Source organism: Nyctereutes procyonoides, unplaced genomic scaffold (genome assembly GCF_905146905.1).
Source record: "Nyctereutes procyonoides isolate TBG_1078 unplaced genomic scaffold, NYPRO_anot_genome, whole genome shotgun sequence".
NCBI lineage: Eukaryota > Metazoa > Chordata > Mammalia > Carnivora > Canidae > Nyctereutes > Nyctereutes procyonoides.
Window position 1 is genome coordinate 64593556 of NW_026575125.1, and position 24584 is coordinate 64618139.

Here is a 24584-nt window from a genome sequence, read left to right on the forward strand (position 1 = left end):
ACCAATAGTTGTGAACATTTGTAGAGTTTGAGGAATGGAAAATACAAATTAAAATGCTAATTAGGAATTTCTCAATTTTTTAAAGATAGCTTTTACTATTTAGGGCTAGGCAGTACTTAAGTAACAGTCCTAAGCAACAAGAATTAAAATAAAGCTAAGAAAATAGGTACTTTAGATTCCTTCAAATACAAATTAAGGAAAACTCACTAATAATAACCAATTTTATATTGTGATTTGCAGTTCACAAAATATTCCTCTTGCATGATTTATCTCGATTCTTACAGAAGCCCTGTGAAATAAGTATTATTAAAATCCTTATTTACAAAACAGGTAAATGAGATTAAGGGAAAGGTTACATGACATACAGTCCCACAACTAGTAAGCAACATAGCTGCAACTCCAAGATAGTTATTCTGACTCCAAATTCTGTCCATTTTCCTCTTTGCTACATTATGCGTGCATAAATGGCTGTTCAGTTAAAGTGTTATTAGTAATGTTGGGATGAAAAAGAAACAAGTGAAGGAAATCTGCTAGAAAAATTGGCAGTCTTGCACAAAATATATTTTGTTTTATTTTGTTTTTTTGGAAGAAATTCTACCATGATATTTGGAGAGAAAAAACTATGATTGTTTTTTCCCATTTAATACTTAAGTATATTTAACTATATGTAGGAATCAGTAAATTAAGAGTTAGTCAATTTGATCTAGAATTACAAGATAAGGCAATGTATACTTATTCTCACAAATATCACACTAATTTTGATGTGAATTACACTTACATAATTCAACACTGTTCTTATCCTTGTGCATGACAAAGTTCTTACTATTTATATCATCCTTCAAGATCAAGTGAGGATTTTTAATAAATCAAACAGTAGCTTTGCTAGATAATCTCAAATGTTGCTCTTGACTGCACAAGCACACTTTAAGTAAAATCATGAAGGGTTCCTCTCAACCACTAATAAATAATTAAATAAATAAAAATAAATAAACCAAAACACTGAACTTTATGTCTTTTGCTTTTTTAGAAAAGATTAACCTAAATTAGAAAACAACTTGCAATATTCTACACAAAGTAATATGTATTTAAACAAAAGGTTCTATGTCATATTCCTGACTCTACCTTCAGTTGCTTTTTCCTTGTAGCTTTACACTTGAAACCATCATTATTTTATTAGAAAGTTTGTGCTGACCTGTGTATTTATGCATTATAGGATCAACATACCCTTAGCTTGCAGATCTCTCTATCTTTCTCCTTTCTTAAGTTTTTTACCATCTCCATGTAATGGTTGCCAATCTCATCCATTTTCATCTGCAGCATTGAGCCTGTGCAAGTCTCAGAAACCTACACAAGGCAAAATAATGTTCTGTAATTGGATTGTTATAAAGGAAATACATATTATATTATAAGACTTATTATTAGATAAAAATTACATGATTAAGTAAGGGCATTGAAATAATAAGAGCTATTTTTAGGAATTGTGCTATATAGCTCAAATGGTAGAGAGATGAGACATAACTACATGAAATCGTCAGAAAGCAGTCCATTTATTTTCTCAAGAGAAATAGGATATATAAAGGTGCCTGGGTGGCTCAGTTGTTTAAGCGTCTGCCTTTGGCTCAGGTCATGATCCTAAGATGCTGGGATCAAGCCCACTGTTGGGGTCCCTGCTCAGTGGAGAGTCTGCTTCTCTCTCTGCTTCTCCCCCTGCTTCTTCCCCTCTGTTCATGCTCTGTCTCTGGCTTTCTCTCTCTCAAATAAAAAGTCTTTTTTTAAAAAAGGAAAAGGATATATACTATACAATGGTATAAATAAGGCAATAACATATATTTAAAATAAAATTTTAATACCTGTATTCTAAGATTTTTATTCTCTTGTTCTAAATTACACTTAGAGTATTCCAGTTCTTTTAGTCTATATTCCATGTCTGATAGTGTATGTCGAAGAGAGAGATTGTTTTCTTCCAATGCTTGGCATTTTGAGGTTGAGTCTTGAAATCCTTGCTATAAAGAAGACAAAGTAAATAAGACAAAAGGATTCCACATTTTTTTTTTGCAGGAGAGTGCTCTCTTAATTGGTTAATTCAATGGAATAAAGCAAATATTTTTCTATGCCCAGTTTTCTTAGTTATCCTCAAATGGTAAGTTAAATCAGTCATGAAAAAAGATTCTTGCCCCTAGTCTGATACGCTTATTTTGAGAAGGAATCAAGACTGGATGAATTTTCAGTGTTTCAATTTTGTAATCTGACTCTTAATGCTCTTTGACAATACTTTATTTTGCCTTTTAGTAGGTGCCAAAATGACTGATTATTTGTGTGGAAACAGAAAAAAAATTGGGATTGTCATGGAAATGAAGATTAGGAAAGGATAAGCCTTAGAGACTCATTACAATTTCTTAGAAATTATCTCAGCTCAGACATCTGGAAAGTATTTCTAGAGTTAATTCACTTATTCACTGCACAAATGTGTGTTAAGACCTACAAAACCTTTTTTTTTTAATCAACACATTAGTAGATTAAATGAGTGGACTTAGCTTTTAAATATTTATACAATTCTTGTTACCCAACAGCACAGATAATTGTGGATTGTACATACTTTATATCTAAAGTATACAAGGTTATCTGTTTTTATGAGAAGGCTTTCAGTCATTGGAGATAAAGCCACTCAATTCTCATATGAATAAATTTTTCCATCATACTTTAATTCCTTTTGGATTCTATGTCATAACTATAAGGTGTCAGTTATTCTGGATATGAAAAGCTATCAATTTAGTTTATCATCAATGAAGATATCAACTTACCTGTTGTTGGCGATTATTTGCTCTCACCGATGCCAAGAGTTCTTCATACTCTTTTATTTGAGTTTCTTTGAATGCCAAGTCTTTCTCAAGTCTTATCTTGTCATTTTCCAGTGACTAAAAGCAAAATTACTTCTTAAGATTCAGAATTACAGAAACTTGTCAACACATAATACAAAGACTCATTTACATTGGAAGGCTTAAATAAGCACTTGTTTCATTTGCAGTTGCCCGATAAAACAGAATTCTAAAAAGTCAAGCAAAATATAGGATACAAATGGATGAAACTTAAAAAACTGCATTCTAAGAGACCTTTTGATGAACTAATTCTAAGTTCAATGAAGCAGAATCTTCAAATTATTTTAATGTTTTGTCTCAATCTACAAAGCTTCCTTGTTAACCCTAGCAGGTGGTTACTTTTTTAGAGTCTAAATATGTTCATCAGAACCCAGAAATGAAATAACACACTGCAGTTTTCAGGGAGTTATTCATTATATGGAAGGTATTCTGAATGTATATAGCTGATGACACCAAGAACACCAACTAAAATGGAAAATAGAAAAGGTTAACTTCCTTGAGAAAGAAGTTTTCAAGTATTCAGAGAAATTCAGAGTATGCTTTATTATTACAGAAAAAAGGGGAAATTCCCATTCAATGAGTTATATTATTCTAATTTTTCAAGATACTTCCTGGCTATAGGTATTAAATTACCTTAGTGGTAAACTAAATAATAAGTGCATACCCAACTTTCATTTTGACATTGGAGAGCTCTTATCTCCTCTTTGAACCTCAATTAATCTTTTCAAGACAATAACTATGTCTGGGTGAGCATAATATTGCTGCATTGTATTAAATTTTGAAAGGTTAGACTGAATGACTTAATTTCTATGTTAGGAAATTAGGAACTAGGAAGGCTTTGTAAAGAAAAATCAAAATAAGTGTTACTGTCAAGTCATTTTGAAGATGTCCAAGCTCCTCCCGTAAGTTGCTGAATGTGGACAGCACTAGCCGGAGTGATTTATCAGACATACCCCTCATCTGGAGGAAGAAAAGGATTGATGGTTTGTATTTACTAGCAGTTACAGGCAATATAAGTGATAGTAGTGTTATTTTTCTGTTCCCATAGGCAAACTTATTAACAGATTTATTTTTTATATAACAATATCAGAATAGTGATACAAGGCATTTTAACATGCACAAATATGTTATTACAAGTATGTTACAATCAGTATTCCTGAAGATATCATAGCTATGATAAGTAATAAAATGCATATCCTTAAGTATGCCGCCAAATGCCAGGATTTTTCCTGAGGTGAGAAGATGATACTAATTAAGTTTAACCTTGAAGTATAGAAACATCTCAAATTTAAAGAGGTGAAAGAAAATCCCTTTCAATAGATTAAACTCATTTCTTTTAAAAAATGGTTTTAAAAACAAGCAACTTCATTTCTGGCAAGATGGAGTAGAAATATTTTCCTTATTCCTTCTAAGTATAACTAAAAGCTCTGGACATTACTATGTATAAACCAAACATAAAAAGACACAGTAAGGTGGAAAGAAGGAAGTCTGGTTAGGAACATTGTGACCCCCAAAATAACACAGAAGTGAGTTCCTGGGCTTTCTTTTTAATTCATGTATCACAGAAGCCAGTATTGGAGAAGTCAGTAACTCAGAAACCCCACTGGGTACAGACAGCAGAAGTCTTTAGAAAAGTTTGCTTTCTCTAGCCAAGGGACCAATAAAAGAGCAACCTAGCAAGGCAGAGAACTTTTAGATAATAACCACTCTATTCCAGCCAAACACCACATAGAATAACCTTCAACTTTATTTCGACCCAAACCATCAAAGGCCAAGAAGGGAACCTAGACTTTCTCCCTCACCAGGCTCTAAAAAGGTCCACCAACACTACTTGCCAGGTTGGTGTTAGAGAAGGCAGGGTAGAGATAGGGAACCTTCACCCCACCGTGGAAAAAATGAGAACCCCAAGCACTGTTGTTCAGTTGAGAGTATGAAAGGAGCCTAGATTTTCATGCTATCCAGTAGTAATATTATATGGTTTCATCTTCCTGCTGGGGTGATGTCAGAGGTTTCTCAATGATGAATCCAGACTTTCATCACTGCTCAACAGAAATGAGGTCACTAACCTTGCAGTGTCAGTGGAGGCCAACTTGAAAACAGTAATGAGGCACCTTTCTACATCCAAACCATGGTGAAATCAGTGGGGCCCTCATAGGAAATCAAAATTTCTATCCTTGCCCAAGAGAAACAAGGAGGTCCGCCCTTGATCAATGTCAACAAAGGCTAAGTGGGGTGGACTTCCACACCCAGCTGGCAGTAACAAACAGTGCCCCCATATCCTCTGTTATTTCAGTACCAAAGGAGGCCTACTAAAACAGAAGATTTGAATAGATTCAGAATTATAACACTCAAAATATCCAGGTTTCATTTAAAAAATCGCTAATCAAAAAAAAATCGCTAATCAGGACACCTGAGTGGCTCAGTGGTTGAGCATCTGCCTTCAGCTCAGGGCGTGATCCTGGAGTCCCACATCGCACTCCCTGCATGGAGCCTGCTTCTCCTTCTGCCTATGTCTCTGCCTCTCTCTGTGTCTCTTATGAATAAATAAATAAAATCTTTAAAAAAATCACTAGTCATTCTAAGAACCAGGAAAATCTTACCTTGATAAGAAAAAGAATTAACAAATGCCAACATCAAGGTAACAAATATTAGAATTGTCTGATAAGGATTTTAAGCACCCATCATAAACATAATCCAGTAAAAAATTACAAACAGATTTAAAAATCGAAAGTCTAAGCCACAAAACAGAAAATCTCAGAAAAGAAATAGAAGATGTAAAGAATAACTAAATAGAAATGCTAGAATTGTAAAACTCAATAGCTAAAAAACCAAAAACCTCAACGGATGGACTAGTAAGTACTTTATCAGAACATCAGAGAGAAAATCGACTGGAAAATAATTGAACAGAGCCTCATAGACCTGTAAGAGTATAAGACATAGCTAACATACATATCATACAAATCCTAGAAAAAAATAAGCAAGAGGGTGGAGCTGAAAAAGTATTTTAGGAAATGATGGCTGTAAATTCCCCAAGCTAGCAAAAAGCATAAATATAGATTCAAGAAGTTGAGCAAATCTGGAACAGAATAAACCCAAAGAAATCAACCCCCAGACAAATCAGTCAAACTTCTTAAAACTAAAGATAATTTTAAAATTTTAAACCTTGAAAACAGCAAGAGAAATCTTAACTATTGGTAATAACAATTTAAATGACAGCATGTTTTTAATCAGAAATCTTAATGGCCAGAGGGACATAGCAAACCATTTTTAAGTGCTGAAAGAAAAGAACTGTCAGCTACAAATTCTGTATCTAATGAAAATATCCTTTAGGAATGAAGGGGAAATCACAACATTATCAGATGGTGAAAACTGAAAAAAACATTGTCACTAACAGACCCACCCTAAAAAAAAGAGTGAAGGGAGGTTTCTGAAGAGAAATAAAATGATAAAGAAAGGAATTTAGAACATCAAAAAGAAATAGCATCAGAAGTAATAATATCAGTAAACAAAGCAGGCTTTCCTTCTCTTGCATTTTCTAAATTATATTTGATGGTTGAAGCATAAATTCTACAGTGGAACTCAATTCACAAAGAGGAAATATTTAAGATAATTATGTTATAAATGTGGAGAGTAAAGGGTGATAAAGGAAGCAAAATTCTCTACAGTCACTGAAACTGACAACATGTTGACACCAATACACTGGGATAAATTGTGGATATATAATGTAATTCTTAGAGCAACCAATAAAAAGGTTATAGCAGCAATGTCCACAATAGCCAAACTGTGGAAGGAGCCTCGGTGTCCATCGAAAGATGAATGGATAAAGAAGATGTGGTTTATGTATACAATGAAATATTACTCAGCCATTAGAAATGACAAATACCCACCATTTGCTTCAACGTGGATGGAACTGGAGGGTATTATGCTGAGTGAAATAAGTCAATCAGAGAAGGACAAACATGATATGGTGTCATTCATTTGGGGAATATAAATAATAGTGAAAGGGAATAGAAGGGAAGGTAGAAGAAATGGGTAGGAAATATCAGAAAGGGAGACAGAACATAAAGACTCCTAACTCTGTGAAATGCACTAGGAGTGGTGGAAGGGGAGGAGGGCGGGGGGTGGGGGTGAATGGGTGACGGGCACTGAGGGGGGCACTTGACAGGATGAGCACTGGGTGTTATTGTGTATGTTGGCAAATTGAACACCAATAAAAAATAAATTTATTATATAAAAAAAGGTTATAGTGAGATCACTCAAAAGTACCAGAGATAAATAAAAATGGAACTCTAAAACATTTTCAATTAATCCATAAGAAAGCAAGACAAGAAAACAGGAAATAAACAAAAAACACAACCAAAAAACACAACCCCCCCAAAAAAACCCCAAAAACAAAGAAACCTCAAACAGAAAACAAAAAATAAAAATAGCACAGCTAGTCTTAACATCAATAATTACAACTTGGTCTAAATATACCAATTAAAAACAGAGATCTACAGAGTGAGAAAAAAACTTGATCCATTTATCTTTGCAATCTTTTCTTGCAAAAAGATGTACTCTTGAGCCATATTCCTTTAGCACCTATATTCTGTTTCTTCCTTTATTGTAAGGAAATTCACTGCTCCAGTAGTCTCTGTCATTCCACAAATCAGAAAAAGCAAGGCACTGGTCTTTCCCAACTCTCACCAACAAGGGCTGGGATGGGGAGGGGTAGAGGAAAATGGAGAAGATAAGGGCAAAGCTATAAATTAGAGTCAAGTTGTGCTATAGCAGGGAGGAGAGAATAGGGCCATTCTATGGCAGAGAACAGTACTTCTAGAAAGCTTAACTAAATGCTAAGGTATTTGATATGAGTAACAGTCTAAACAAACTATAATGCAACACTTGTTTAATCAAAGTATAATCAACTCTTGTGAAACAAGATTTTTATTTAGAACTTTCTGTTCTTAATTAATGGAAGCATCCTTGGCTAGTTGTCATTGTTGATCTCATACCCACTCTTGACCCCATCTCACCTTCAGAATATAGCGAATTTGCTGTTTTGTAAACTCTGACAATCCTTTAGGAATCAAGGATTCAATGTCTTCTGACTGTAAGAAAAGAGAAGCTTATCCATTTAACAGATGCATATTAGTATTTTAATCTTAGGGTCAGTAGTTCACAGACTTCTGTGCAGCAGAGCATATTCTTGGGAACATCAAAAACTTATTCACTTTCTTGGCAATAGTTGCTACCAACTTCATTTCTAGCCTTATCAGTTCTTACTTTTAAAAAATTGATTATACCATATACACTATGGAAAGAACCTTGATTCTAGGAATTTTAGGGAAAAGCTTTTAGCTGCCAACTGGATGTTCCATTTCTACTTTTTAAAAAAAAGTAATTTAAAAAACAAGAAGATGGTTATCAAATCCCATTAAACACTTTATTTCAGTGTATCTTTCAACAACTGAAAGCTTGTTAGGTGGTAGATACGACATTCTAAATGCTGATTTTTTCAAATAACAAAAATTTGGGGAAATAAAATAAAATTAGGGCTTGTTGAGGATTTACATTGAGTTATGATAACTTCTGAAGAATTAAGATATTGCCACACCAACATTGAGAAGTTAATTAAGGTTTTTGTTTGTTTTTGTTTTTTGTCTTTTTGGCTTGAAGAAACACAAATTTATTAACTCCTAGTTCTAGAGGTTGGAAGTTAGTGGGCTAAAATTGACGTGTCAGCAAGACTGTATTCTTTTGGTGGGCTCTGGGGGAGAACCTATTTTATTGCCTTTTTGTTTTTACCAGCTTCCTGAATTCCTTGGCTGGTGGCCTCATCACTCCAAACTCTGCTTCTATTGGCAGATATGACTCTGATCTCCTCCTTCCCTCTTTTACGGACCCTTAGTAATTACATTGGGTCCACCCACATAATCCAGGGTAATCTCCTTACTTTAAGATCCTTAACTTAGTTACATCTGCAAAGTCTGTTTTGCCATGTTAAGGTAACATATTCAAAGGTTTCAGGGATTAGGATATGGACATCTTTGGGGGTGCCATTATTCTGTCTTCCACATTATCTTATTGTCCCCATTCTGAAGCTCATATCCATACAGTTCCCTTTTTAAGGTCTAGATCCAAGAGAGGGAGATTCTAATAGAGGTAGAGTCTCCCCCTCCACATGCCCAAGACCCTCCTCCTTGGATGACTGACCAAGAATCCACTTCCTCAGAGCATATCTTGTCCTCTTCCTCAGGGGGTGACCTATCTCTATGGCTGCTACAAGATAAGTTATTAGAATACCATCCAGTACTCCTGACTTCAGTACCCCTCCTCCAAACCCATAGAAGAATGATGTCCTTACAAAAACACAGAAAGCTGAGTGCCTGGGTGGCTCTGTCAGTTTGATGTCTGACTCTTTTTTTTTAAATTTTTTATTTATTTATGATAGTCACAGAGAGAGAGAGAGAGAGAGAGGCAGAGACACAGGCAGAGGGAGAAGCAGGCTCCATGCACCGGAAGCCCAATGTGGGATTCGATCCCGGGTCTCCAGGATCGCACCCTGGGCCAAAGGCAGGCGCCAAACCGCTGCGCCACCCAGGGATCCCCTGATGTCTGACTCTTGATTTTGGTTTAAGTCATGATCTCAGGGTCCTGGGTTCAAGTTCCACCTTGGTCTTGGTGCCAAGTGTGGAGCCTGCTTAAGATTCTCTCTCTCCCTCTCCCTCTGCTTCTACCCAAGCTCACACACATTTTCTCTATCTCTCTCTCTCTCTCTCAAATAAATTAATACATCTTTAAAAAAACACAGAGAGCCAAGGACTGAAGCTAAGGTATCACAGCCAGACACTTATCTCCCCAAATCCCATGCCCAGCTCACCAAGCATCATTGTTTTCTTTTTTCTAATTCAAGTATAATTAACATGTGGTGTTATATTAGTTTCAAGTGTACAATATAATTATTCAACAACTGTATACATTTCTCAGTGCTTATCAAATTAAGTGTATTCTTAAGCCATTTATATCTGTTTTATACATCCCTCCATTGACCTCCCCTCTGGTGAGAAGCTTCAACTAATTTTAAGTGAGAAGCTGAATTGAAGTCAGTACTTAATGCAATCTAGGGCTTACTGAATTACTGTAATGAATGCAGTATATGAATACATTGGAAATAAAGAAAAAACACAAAAGAAGCCAGTGTGCTTTTTTATTACATTGAAATCAGTTCTTTCATTTGATGACTCATTCAATTAAAAGTAATTATTAACAAAATATGCATATATAATAGAATTAATACTTGGAAAAAATTTACTTTAGGTTGCTATCTATTTGGCATAAGTCACATAAGGTTTCAAAATACATTAAAACTAAATTTGCTATTTAATTAATTAATGTAGATTTCAATTTTCTAAAGCAGGGAATATGTGGTCAATGAAATTTTATATGTTTTGATAAGCAAAGACAAATTAAATCATAAATGACAGCTGATAAAATATACTTTTTGACAGCTGATAAAATATTTTTGCATGAATAATTACTTTTATTATTATTACTTTAAAGATTTTATCTATTTATTTTAAAGAGAGAGAGAAAGACAGTGGGGGAAGGGACAGAGGGAGAGGGAGTGGGAGAGAAAGAAGCTCAAGTAGATGCCACACTGAGCACAGAGCCCAATGTGGCACTCAACTACACAACCCTAAGGTTATGATCTGAGCTGAAATCAAGAGTTTGAAGCTCAACCAACTGAGCCATTTCGGCACCCCAATTATTGTTACTTTTTATAGCCATTACAAATATATAAATAGTTCTATCATTTTAAAGGCACACTAATCTGTGTTTCCAGTCTAATAAAGGTACCAAACTAAAACAATATCATGAGCAAAAATATGAATCTGCTTTGTTATCAACTATATTTAATTGTCAACTATTTTTGCACTTACCTCATATGAAGACTCAAAATTCTCTTTGCTGTAAGAATGAAAAAATATAGAAAACCTTAAGAAAATGTATATAATAAATCATATATAAATGCTAGTGTTCAAATTATTTTATCTTACTTTTTGATATATCATAATAGCAACATTTCAATTTATAATTCAAATAAGAAATTATAAACTATGGATCCCTGGGTGGCGCAGCAGTTTGGCGCCTGCCTTTGGCCCAGGGCGCGATCCTGGAGACCCGGGATCAAATCCCACATCGGGCTCCCGGTGCATGGAGCCTGCTTCTCACTCTGCCTGTGTCTCTGCCTCTCTCTCTCTCTCTCTGCGACTATCATAAATAAATAAAAATTAAAAAAAAGAAATTATAAACTAACTAAAATGACACTTGACAAAAATAATTTTCCTGGAACTAGATAATCTCTTAAAAATTAACAATATCAAAATAATAAACCAAAAGAATATATAGAGTCAGTTACTGCCATCCATTAGCACTTGTCCATATGTGACTAGATGCACAAGTCCTTGGCACTGACAATAAATGCTACCTGAGTGAATGAACAATAATAATTGTTCTCTATTTCTACCTCCCTTTTCTCCTGTATTGCTCACTTTCAGTGTTGAGCCCAGCTTCTCTCTATAGAGTCTTAAAGTTATTCATAGCCTTTTAATCAAATCAAAACTTCCAAGACAAGCCCACTCATTCAATCTACACTATAGTATATATGGCAATGACAAAACTTAAAAAATATTTGAATGTTGTAATGTTGTAGGGACAGAGCCTTAAGCAATGTGACCAAAATTCCAGTGGGGTAATAGAACTTCCAGCATCAAAATGAATGTTTAGGTCCCAGGGTTGGAAGACCCTTTGTGAAGTCATGTTAGGTAGGTAAATGCTGCAAAAGAATTGTTAGTGATTATACCAGTCTGGTACTTGCTCCTTTGGGGAATGATGAGTGGAAAAGGATACAGTTCTGGTGTCAGTGGCAAGATACAGGCCTTTATTTCTGCCTACTTGCTCCATCTGTGCTTAATTAAAGAACTAGGAGCAAAATATATGGTGAACATACTTCTCAAAAAAAACACAGTACATGTGTTCTGACAGCAAGAGAGAATATATTAAAGATGGTTGTATAAAATCAAAGGTATATGAGTGCCATATCTTCAGTATAAGAGGAAAGTACATTAAGAGATATGTTAGGACCTCACCTCCTATATTCACTTTCTAAGTAAGTGTTTATGAGTAATATATTGCTTACAGAGATAGGAGGGTCACTCACTGTACAAAGCACCTTGCATAAATTTTTTTATAAAGACAAACTAATGTGGAGGAAGATAACTGAAGATTCAATTTCCTGATATATGACTACACATTTATAGTCATTTGTATGTATGTCCGTGGTAGATATTTCCTGTGTTGACCAAAACAGAAATTGTGGGGAGGCCCTAGAAAAATAAATAAATAAAATATCATGTACTTTTTGAATGCTTTACTATAGTAACAGCATGCATAAATTGGGAGTTACAACAAGTTAAAAATATGAATCAATACAATTTTAGTCATCTTCCATTACTATAAACTGGAATTATCATGGTATTAAGAGATTTTTATGTTAAAAATTTCACTTCAGAATCCAACCTAATACCCATGTTCCTAGTCATTTCTTTCTACATATAAGAAAACCAAACAAAGAAATAAAATAAGTAACAATCAACATCACTTAATACTGCAATGCTTTAAAGTAATCAGAATGGTTTCGTGAGACAATCTTCCTTAATTTTGACCCTGCACCCACTCATTGCTAAATTGTAACATGGAAAAAGATGAGAAGTGGAAATGAAAGGAAAGAGGAATAGAGTGAGTGAACACAATGATAACAGTGCAAAGAGGGGGAGAGGTCAACGCGGATTACATCTCCATCCTCACCAGGAGGTGGTGGATAGAAATACAATGGGCAGAAATAAAAAACAGTGGCAGTAGAGAAGAGGAATATGGCAGCAGAGTGGGAGGACTCCAGGTTCCTCTATTCTAGTGAACACAACTAGATTACTATCAAATCATCCTATATATCCCAGAAATCAACCTGAAGACTGAAAGAACAAACTCCACAACTAAAGGGAGACAAGTGGCCACATTAAAGGCAGGAAATGTGGAGATGTGATTTAGGGGAGAAACAGATTCTGGGTGCTGTGGAGGGGAGAGCCATGGTCACTGAGAAGAGTGAGAGAGAGAGGAGCACACAGGGAAACCCACATGGAGAATATTTTCCCAAAGCCATTGGCTTGGAAAATGAGAAGGACTGAATTTAGTCAGACCTTGCAACCAACAGGGCTTAAAGCTTAGTTTTATTTTTTTAAAGATTTTTATTTATTTATTCTTGAGAGAGAAAGAGAGAGAGTCAGAGACACAGGCAGAGGGAGAAGCAGGCTCCATCCTGGGAGCCTGACATGGGACTCGATCCCGGGGTTCCAGGATCACACCCCAGGCTGAAGGTAGGTGCTAAACTACTGAGCCACCCGGGCTGCCCTAAAGCTTAGTTTTAAAGGACATCTGGTTTGGCCAAGCTAGAGCCCTGAGAGCACTGCTCCACTTCTAGAGAGAAGGCAGGCAAAGAACCTGGGGACAGAAGGCATGGCAACAAAGATCTGAAGTATGCCCAGGAGCACACAGTGGGGAGTTTATACATTCTTCTCAGAGCACATCCCTGAGAGGCAGCTTTTACAGAAAGGCTTCTGGGAAGAAGGGACCTGGCTGACACAATTTCCTACCCCTACCACTCAACATAAACAGAGAGCCACCTGTAGTAAGCAGCTCAGCAGGGACATTGAGTGCCTAACTTGCTTATACCAAGCCTACCTGCTTGCACTTTGATGGGGTTGTCCTTCTAAGTCAAGCTTACCTCAGTACCAGCAAATTGAGCCCTTCCTCCAGAAGACCAGCATAAATCCTTGCTCACACCACATCTCCTGATGAGAGTTCTGTAGGGCCTCGGTCCTGATGGAGTTGGTGTCAGGTCTCATTTCACAAGCAGACCAGAGCACAGTGAGTAAAAACTCACCACATTCATGCCGGGTACAAAACACTGAACATAGCAGACAAGGAGAGCCTATGCAGATGATTGGCCTGAAGGATCTGCAGCCAAAATATTACAGCAGAGTGTACAAAGCACATACCAGAAACACTCCCTGAAGTGCCAGGCCCTGCACTATATGACCTCTTCTTCATAAGACCATTACTTTCAGAGCAGGAGACATAACTGGCCATTCCAACACAAAGAAGAAGACAGACACTAAGACAAAATGTCAAGACAGGGGAATTTATCCCAAATGAAAGAACAAGAGAAGGCCACAGCCATAGATCTAAGAGAAACATAAATAACATGCCTGATGGAGAATTTAAAGGAATAATCATAAGAATACTCACTAGGCCTCAGAAAATAATACAGGACATTAGTGAGACTCTTACTACAGAGATAAAAGAGTTTAAAAGAGTCAGTCAGAGATGAATAATACAATAAATGAGATTGGAAACAAGCTTGATGCAATCAACAGCAGGCTTGAAGAAGCAGAGGAATGATTTAGTGATCCAGAAGATAAAATAATGGAAAATAATGACGCTGGTAAAAAAGAGAGAAAGAATTAATGGAATATAAGAATAGATTTAGGGAACTCAATGACTGCATCATTTCATCTTTTTCAAACAAAAAAGAGAGAAAAGGGGGCAGAAAATTTAGTTGAAGAAATAATAGCTGAAAACTTTCTTAATCTGGGAAAGGAGACAGATGTTCAGATCCAGGAGGCAGAGAACTCCTATCAAAATCATGAAAAGCAGGCCAACAAAAATACATATTATAATTAAATTTGCAAAGTATAGTGAAAAAGAAAAAATCTTAAAAGTAGCAAAACAGAAGTCCTTAATTTGTAAGGGAAGACTCGTAAGTCTAACTGCAGATTTCTCAACAGAACCTCGGCAGGCCAGAAAGGAGTGGCATGATATATTCAAAGTGCTGAATGAGAAAAATCTATAGTCAAGAATACTCTATCCAGCAAAACTAACATGCAGAATAGGAGAGATACTTTCTCAAACAAAAACTAAAGGAGTTCATATCCACTAAACCAGGTCTGCAGGAAATATTCAAGGAGACTCTTTGGGTGCAAAAGAGAGACCAGCAGTGACAAAGACAAGAAAGAATCAGAGAAAATCTGAGAAACAATGACCAAAAAAGTAATAAATGCACACAAACCAATAATTATTCTGAATGTAAATGGACTAAATGTGTCAACCAGAAGATATAGGGTGTCAGAAGAGATTAAAAAATAAGACCTATCTATATGCTGCTTGCAAAAGATGCATTTTAGACCTAAAGACACCTGCCGATTGAAAGTGAAGAGATAGAAAAATATTTATCAGGCAAAGGGATGTCTAAAGAAACCCCGAGGGGGGATCCCTGGGTGGCGCAGCGGTTTGGCGCCTGCCTTTGGCCCAGGGCCCGATCCTGGAGACCCGGGATCGAATCCCACATCAGGCTCCTGGTGCATGGAGCCTGCTTCTCCCTCTGCCTGTGTCTCTGCCTCTCTCTCTCTCTCTCTGTCTGACTATCATAAATAAATAAAAATTAAAAAAAAATTTAAAAAAAAATAAAAAAAAGAAACCCCGAGGAGCAATACTTCTATCACACAGACCAGAATTTAAAACAAAGACTGTAACAAGAGACAAAGAAGGGCATTATATAATCATAATGGGAAAAATCCAACAAGTAGATATAATAAATATTTATGCACCCAATATGGGAGCACCTAAGTATGTAAAACAGATATGACAAACATAAAGGAGCTAATGGATAATAATACAATAATAGTAGGGAACTTTAACAACCCACTTACATCAATGGACAGATAATCCAAACAAAAATTCAACAAAGAAACAATGGCTTTGAATGACACACTGGACCCAGTGGACTTAACAGATATATTCAGAACATTCCATCCTAAAACAGGAGAATACATATTCTTTTCAAGTGCACATAGGACATTCTCCAGAATAGATTACATATTAGGTCACAGGACAGGCCTCAGCAAACACATAAAGACTGAAATTATACCATGCAACTTTTCTGACCACAGCACTATGAAAAAGATATCAACCACAAGAAAAACCACAAATACATGGAGCTTAAGCAACATTCTACTAAACAATGAATCATACAAACAAGAAATCAAATAAGAAATAAAAATATATAAAAACAAATGATATAAGGGAAGGGAGAAGAAATGTGTGGGAGATATCAGAAAGGGACACAGAACATAAAGACTTCTAACTCTGGGAAATGAACTAGGGGTGGTGGAAGGGGAGGAGGGCGGGGGGTGGGGGTGAATGGGTGACGGGCACGGAGGGGGACACTTGACGGGATGAGCACTGGGTGTTATTCTGTATGTTGGTAAATTGAACACCAATAAAAATTAATTTATAAAAAAATAAAAATAAAAAATAAAATAAACATGCACACCCCAAAAAAAAAAAAACAAAAAAAACAAATGAAAATGAAAACAAAATTATCCAAAACCTTTGGGATGTAGCAAAAGTGAACTTAAGAGGGAAATATATATCAACACAGGCCTACTTCAAGAAGCAAGAACAATCTCAAATAAGAAACCTAACCTTACACCTAAAGGAGCTATATAAAAAGGAAGGAGATAATAAAGATTAGAGCAGAAATAAATAATATAGAAACAAAAAATAGAAAAGATCAATGAAACCTGGAGATGGTTCTTCAAAAAAATTAATAAAATTGATAAATTTCTAGTCAGAATTATCAAAAAGAAAAAAGAAAGCACCCTAATAAATAAAATCTTAAGTAAGAAAGGAGAAATAAAAACTGACAACACAGTAACACAAGCAATTATAAGAGAATATTAAAAGCTATATGCCAACAAATTGGACAACCTGGAAGAAATGAATAAATTCCTAGAAAGATAAATTCCCAAAACTGAAACAGGAAGCAATAGAAATATAAATAGAAAACTTGAGTATACCAATAACCAGCAAAGAAATTTAATCAAAAAACAAAAAACTCCCAAAAAACAAAAGTACAGGGCCAGATGGCTTCACAGGAAAATTCTACCAACCATTTAAAGAAGAACTATTACTTATTCCTCTCAAAATATTACATGAAATATAAAAGAAAATAAAACGTGTAAATTCACTCTGTGAGGCCAGCAGTACCCTGATACCAAAACCAGACAAAGACTCCACAAAAAAGAGAAACACAGGCCAGTATCACTGATAAGCATGGATACAAGAATTCTCAATAAAATACTAGGAAACCAAATCCAACAATACATTTAAAAACTCATTCACCATAATCAAGTGTGATTTATTCCTGGATTGCAAGGGTAGTTCAATATTCACAAATCAATCAACATGATAGGCTATGTTAATAAAAGAAAGGATAAGAATCATATGCTTATTCCAATATATGCAAAGAAAGCATCTGACAAAGTAAAACATGCATTCATGATAAAAACCTTCAACAAAGTTTAGAGGGAACATAACCTCCAATGTAATAATGGTCATATATGAAAAATCCACACAGCTAAAATCCTCAATGGGGAAAAACAGCATTTTCCCTAAGGTCAGGAACAAGAAAGCGATGTCCACTCTCATTGCTCTTATTTAACATAGTACTGGACATCCTAGCCTCCACAATCACACGAGAAAAAGAAATAAAACCTTCCAAATCAGCATGGAAGAAGTCAAACTTACTATTTGCAGATGACATAATACAATATGTAGAAAACCCAAAAGATCACACCAAAATCTCCTAGAACTGATACAGGAATTCAGTAAACTTGCAGGTCACAAAGTCTCATTCAGAAATCTGTTGCATTTCTATACACCAATAACAAAGCAACCAAAAGACAAATCAAGCAAATCGAACTCCAATAAAAAATATACAAAATAAATAAATAAATAAATAAATAAATAAATAAATAGTAAAAATTGAAAAAAAGGACAAATCAAGGAATCAATCCCACGTATAATTGCACTGAAAACAGTAAGTATCTAACCAAGGATGGATGTTAAAGACCTAGATTCTGAAAACTGTAAAACACTGATGAAAGAAATTGAAGACGGCATAAAGAAATGGAAAGAAATTCTATTCTCATGCATTGGAAGAATGAATATTATTAAGCTGTCTAAGCAATTTACATATTCAATGCAATACCTATCAAAACTCCATCAACATTTTTTACAGAGCTGGAACAAACAATACCAAAATTTGTATGGAAACAGAGAAGATCCTTAATAGCCAAAGCCATCTTCAAAAAGAAAAGCAAAGCTGGAGACATCACTGTTCTGGACTTCAGGTTATGTTACAAAGCTGTGGTGATGAAAACAGTATGTTACTGGCACAAAAATATACAAATAGATCAATATAACTGAATAGAGAATCCAGATATGAACCCATAACTATATGGTTAACTAATATTTGACAAGGCAGGAAAGAATATCTAATGATAAAAAATGACAGTCTCTTCAAAAAATTGTGTTGGGCAAACTGGACAGCAACATACAAAAGAATGAAATTGGACTACTTTCTTACAACAAACACAAAAAGAAATCCAAAATGGATTAAAGCTGGAATATATTATACTAAGGGAAATAAGTCAGATAAAGAAAAATACCATATGATTTCACTCATCTGTGGAATTTAGGATACAATACAGATGAAAATATGGGAGAGGGGCAAAAAGAGAGAGGGAAACAAACCATAAAAGGCTCCTAAAGATGTAACTAACTGAGGGTTGATTGAGGGAGGTGGGTTTGGGATGGGCTAGATAGGTGAGGGGTATTAAGGAGGGCGCTTTTAGTGATGAGTACTGTGTGTTGTATGTAAGTGATGAATCACTGAATTCTACTGAAACCAATATTGCATTGTTTGTTAACTAACTAGGATTTAATAAAATGAAAAAAGAAATAAAAATGGGTGGAACACACGACTAGACATTTTCCCAAAACAGAGACAGCCAACAGACACATGAAAAGATGCTTAGCATCACTGGTCATTGAGGAAATACAAATCAAAACAACAATGAGATATTACCTCACTCCTGTCAGAATGGCTAAAATCAACAACACAAGAAACAACACTTGTTGATAAGAGTGTGGAGAAAGGGGAACACTCTTTTAGTATTGTTGGGAATGCAAACTGGTGCAGCCACTCTGGAAAGCAGTACTGATGTTCCTTAAAAAGTTAAAAATTGAGCTCCTCTAGGATCCAGCAATTGCATGACTAGGTATTTACCCAAAGAATACAAACATACTAATTCAAAGGCATACATGCACCCTTTGTTTGCAGAAGCATTATTTACAATAGCCAAACTATGGAAACAGCCCAAGTGTCCATCAAGTGATGAATGGATAAAGAAGCATAGGTATATATATTCCATGTATATATAATGGAATATTACTCAGACCCAAAGAGAATGAAGTCTTGCCCTTTGCAATGACATTGGTGGAGCTAGAGGTTATTATGCTAAGAGAATAAGTCAGTCAGAGAAAGACAAATACCATATGATTTCATTCATACGTGGAATTTAAGAAACAACAAATGAGCATAGAGGAAAAAAGAGAGAGAGAGAGAAAGAAACCAAGAAACAGACTCTTAATTATAGAGAACAAACTGATGGTTACCAGAGGGAAGGTTGTGGGGCAATGGGTTAAATAGGTGGTAGGGATTAATGAGTCTAATTGTTATGATGAACACCAGTGTTGTATGGAAGTGTATGGAAGTGTTGAATCATTATATTGTACACCCGAAACTAATATTACTTTGTATGTTAACTAAATAAAAACTTTAAAAAATTATTTAAAACACTGGGATGTCATCTCAACCCCTAGGAAGAAAGGAATATAATAAGGAAAAACAAAAACAAAACAAAGAATGAAATTTAGAAAAGAGGGAAGGAATAAAGAGAAGGAAATTGATGACCTTCTACCAGAAAGTCTTAATCACCAAAATTTATAAGAACCTTTTCCACTGTGGAGTGTTTACTAATGTGGAGATACAACTTTTCTATTTCTTTTGTGTATGTGGTATTTTAGGTACTCTAGGAATTAAATTCAAGGCTTTGTATTGCTTAAACACACATTTAAATCATTCATGTACATTTATCAAAACCTTTCAATGAAAAAGTTGTTCCAAAACCACTGATTACACCTTTCCTAGGATAATCATCATGAAAGAACATAACTTCCTTTGCTCAGTTACTTTGTCTACATCTAATTAGTATGAAACTAATACATTTGGAACATATTTAGCTCTCATTCTATAACCCTTTTTTGAGTAGCAACTTTGTCAAATCCATGTGTTCTGAACCATTTGGGGGCAATACAAAACACAAATACCATCTTGCTTCATATAAACAATAATTGTTCCAAGACAAAATTTGAACAATGTCAAACCAGTCTAAATACTGTGAACTTTTCAAATTTGATGATTAAAAAAAAAGATGATTTCTTCAATTTGCCTGCAATGTCTTAAATAATTTGGAGATATATATCTAATACTAAAAGGTCAAGTGATCTGCCTAAGGAGAAAAGGTTTTCAGAACTTGGGTACTAATCCCAGATTTTTTTACTTTGTGGCCTAGGTAAGTGATTCTCAAACTTGAGCATATACCAGAATCCTCTGGAGGGTTTGTTGCTGGCCCCTACTCCCTGAGTTTCTGATTCTGTGGTGCTATTTCTAAATTCTCACATGATGTTGATGCTGTTTGTAAATGTATGTCTTAAATCATTTTGGCTTATAACAAACCTAAGAGATAAGTATTGTTATTATAATTCCTATTTAACAGATGAAGAAACTTAGGTACAGAGAAATCAAACAAATTGCCTGACATTACACATCAAGTATGTTACAAAAGCCAAAACATAAGCCCAGGATATGAACTCTGGATCTGAATCAGAGTACTTAAGACTAAGTCTCTATATGTTCTTGATTTTACAATGTGATACTTGGATAGAAATATTCACAGGCCATGATGAACACACAGAAGAGGAACACTTGACCGAACTAAATATCTAAGGGAGGCTTTGTCAAAAAGCTGAGTCATAGCTTATAGGTAAAAGTGTACTCAAAAATGTTTAATCCATTTCAAGTACTTAGTAGCTGTTATGACCATAACTTTTGGGATGTAGCTTATGGAATTCATTTCATGACATAATATGCTCTCATCTATGCATGAATAGTTGATAAATTATTTCTGTGTATATATTTAAATACATATTACTTAGTACATAATTATAAAATATACATATTTGCATTTGCACTAATTTACAGATGCTTATATAATTTATGTTTAATATGTCATTTGTAATATGTATTAAAATAATATGTAACATTTATTATAACACTAAATGTATATTAAATTCTGGCCTTTGTACATTGAGCACAAATCAATAGAAGATGAATAGCAGTGTATTGACAGTGGAATTGTATCTTGTATCATCACTATAATATTTTACAAGTCATAGTATGCTATGCATTTTTTGAACTCCTTATCCAAGAGGTTGCATTTGCCATCAAAGTATGTTAGAAAAGAAGGTTCACAGAATTCTTTACTAATCCTAAAAGGACTTGTGTGATCTCTTTTGATGATTTTCATGAAGTATATTAACTCTTAAAATGAGACATTTGTTCATATAGTTAACCTGTTTATCCACTAAAAGTGCTAAAGTTTTTGGGTACCTGGCAGGCTCAATTTGATGGAGCATGAGACTCTTGATCTTGGGTTATGAGTCTGAGCCCCCTTTTGGGTGTAAAAACTACTTAAAACCCTAAAAAAATTACTAGAGTTTTGTTGTGAACCTAAAACTGCTCTAAAAATAAACTATATTTTAAAAATACCAAAATATCATCAAATGTTTGGTAGCTACAACTTTGAGGTAAAAATGATATTTACAGTACCTTCCTCCAATTCTCTGCAAATATTCTAATAAGCAGTAATATAGATCTGTATTTTTACGGCTTAGATCAGCAAGCAACTCTCCAAAATATTTGGGGTCCAACTTTTCAGGGCCATCATCTTGAATTATCACCTGAAGAAAGCATCAAGCACAATTATAAACAACATTAAGTATTTCTAAGTTAATAAATATTTTGAGAAAGTTATGTAACTCATTAATACAATTAACTCATTACAAAGTCATCACATGAATCAGCCCACTAAATTTTCTTTACATGTGAGGTACACATTTTACAATATGAGATGAATTTAAAGGGAAATCAACATTGCAATGACATTTTCAATTTTATTTCACTAATCTAAGTGACCCAATGAATGCAAAACTTGAATGATTTATATAAAAATTCTTGACATACATGCTTAAATAAAACAGTAAAACAAATCTCTAAATTGCCTATTATCACCACATGGCTTACTCTTCTGTTCCCTGTTGGAAAAGAACATGTGAATTATTTGAATTATAAAATAATTAATTTAAAAAATTAATTTTATTTGGACTTGCATCTTCTCGGTGAAAGGTAGCTTAATTTATTGGCATATCTTAAAGTTAGATTAAATTTGCCTTCTCAATTCAATACGATTTTATGTATTTCTTCTTATATTCCCTCCAGTTATTATTCGGACTGAATATCTAGTCAATCTGACATGGAAAAGAGTAGCTAAGGGCGAAATGTAGAAAATTCATAGACTTCAAAGACATTTGAAATCCTAAACACAAATAACTATGAACAGTGTCCTAAATAAGACCTATTCTATTGCCTTCATATAATTTGGTAACTGTCTTTTCAAAAGTGTTGACACCTTGCCTTCTATCTCCAAAACAACACTACCTAGAGGCTAATAACTTAGATTGCATTCCATGCTACCTTTGATATTGCATGTGGGACCAAAGGTGTCCTATAAATGCATTTATTATAATAAATGGACTTCAAATTTGAGCACTCATACTTCCTTTTCAACCTGTCCTCTGAATGCAGATGCTAAAAAATCATGCATGCTGAGGCAAACGGAAGATTTACAAAGATTGCAAAGTAAGCAAAGATGAGATTTCATAACCATGTCTGTGCTAAGTCATTTATAAAACAGATAAATTGGGGTGCTTGTGTGGCACAGTATGTTAAACACCCAAATCTTAGTTTCAGCTCACGTCATGATCTCAGGGTCATGAGATTGAACCCCACATTGTGTTCTGCACTCAGCACAGAATCTGCTTGAGATTCTCTCTCCTCCCTCTGCCCCTCCCACTTGTGCTCTCTCTCTCCCTAAAATAAATAAATCTTAAAAAATAAAATACAGATAAATAGAAAAGGCCATATTCAAAGTACAGTATAGTATTATCATGTTTTCATTAAGATATATATTTTTTAACAGAAATCTTTTTAAGTATGACAGCAGAGTAAACTGATTATTTTAACTTTTTCTGCTTTACTCGCCTACTTGACTGGGTCTCACAGAAAACAATAAAGTGTATCTGATTGGAAAAATACTTCTAGAACAAAAAATCCATCTTTAACAACTGCTATGCAACTCTTATTGACAAAGGAAGAAACATAATGAAGGCCATAAGTAATTTAGAAATTTCAGGTATGTTCTATTAGTTCCATGCATAAAAAGTAAACATAGCTAAACATAATTCAGAGAATAACTGTCTTTAAGTGGGAATATAATAGTCTGGTCATCCTTCAGCCAAAGACAGATTTTATGACATGTAAGAGATTTTGGAACTACTTTATTAAGATATTCAAACAAAATATGATAGCACTCATACATGCTAAAAAGGGTGACTGGGGATGCTTGGGTAGCTCAGCGATTGAGCCTCTGCCTTCTGCTCAGGGTATGATCCCAGGGTCGGGGATTGAGTACAACATTCGGCTCCCTGTGAGGAGGATGGTTCTCCCTCTATATGTCTGCCTCTCTCTGTGTCTTTCAAGAATAAATAAATAAAATCTTTTAAAAAAACTGACTGCATGCATGAAAATTGGTTATTTGCAGAAAACTGATAAACAAATCACCAACTATGTATGCCAAGAGTGCAAGTATTATTTAGTTGATACCTGCTACAAAGATCCTATTGTTCTATTCCAGAAAAGATGCTAAATTATTGTGCATGAGATATAGCTTAGATGCAGTAGAAATTCAGAGGTAATTTTGTTATCTAGAAAACCAAACAAATTGTTCCACTGTTACATTTTATTCTATTATTTTTTAATAATAAATTTATTTTTATTGGTGTTCAATTTGCCAACATACAGAATAACACCCAGTGCTCATCTCGTCAAGTGCCCCCCTCAGTGCCAGTCACCCATTCACCCCCACCACCGCCCTCCTCCCCTTTCACCACCCCTAGTGCATTTCCCAGAGCTAGGAGTCGTCGTGTTCTGTCTCCCTTTCTGATATTTCCCACAAATTTCTTCTCCCTTCCCTTATATTCCCTTTCACTATTATTTATATTCCCCAAATGAATGAGAACATATAATGTTTGTCCTTCTCCAATTGACTTATTTCACTCAGCATAATACCCTCCAGTTCCATCCATCGTGAATCTAATGATGGGTATTTGTCATTTCTAAAGGCTGAGTAATATTCCATTGTATGCATAAACCACATCTTCTTTATCCATTCATCTTTCGATGGACACCGAGGCTCCTTCCACAGTTTGGCTACTGTGGACATTGCTACTATAAACATCGGGGTGCAGGTGTCCCGGCGTTTCATTGCATCTGTATCTATGGGGTAAATTCCCAACAGTGCAATTGCT

At 35.0% G+C, this 24584-nt stretch overlaps 1 protein-coding gene across 3 annotated transcripts in view; it reads right to left on the reverse strand.

Annotated features, from left to right (window-relative positions):
• The window catches only part of POF1B (POF1B actin binding protein), a 120731-nt gene that overhangs the window by 21016 nt on the left and 75131 nt on the right, over positions 1–24584 (reverse strand). For all 3 annotated transcript variants that reach the window (XM_055338920.1, XM_055338919.1, XM_055338918.1), the window contains 7 exons: positions 21769–21899; positions 10799–10826; positions 7892–7966; positions 3744–3836; positions 2802–2915; positions 1851–2003; positions 1225–1344 (listed from right to left, as the gene is read on the reverse strand). In XM_055338920.1, the coding sequence (XP_055194895.1) occupies positions 1225–1344; positions 1851–2003; positions 2802–2915; positions 3744–3836; positions 7892–7966; positions 10799–10826; positions 21769–21899 (714 nt within the window). The remainder of the gene's footprint in view (positions 1–1224; positions 1345–1850; positions 2004–2801; positions 2916–3743; positions 3837–7891; positions 7967–10798; positions 10827–21768; positions 21900–24584) is intronic.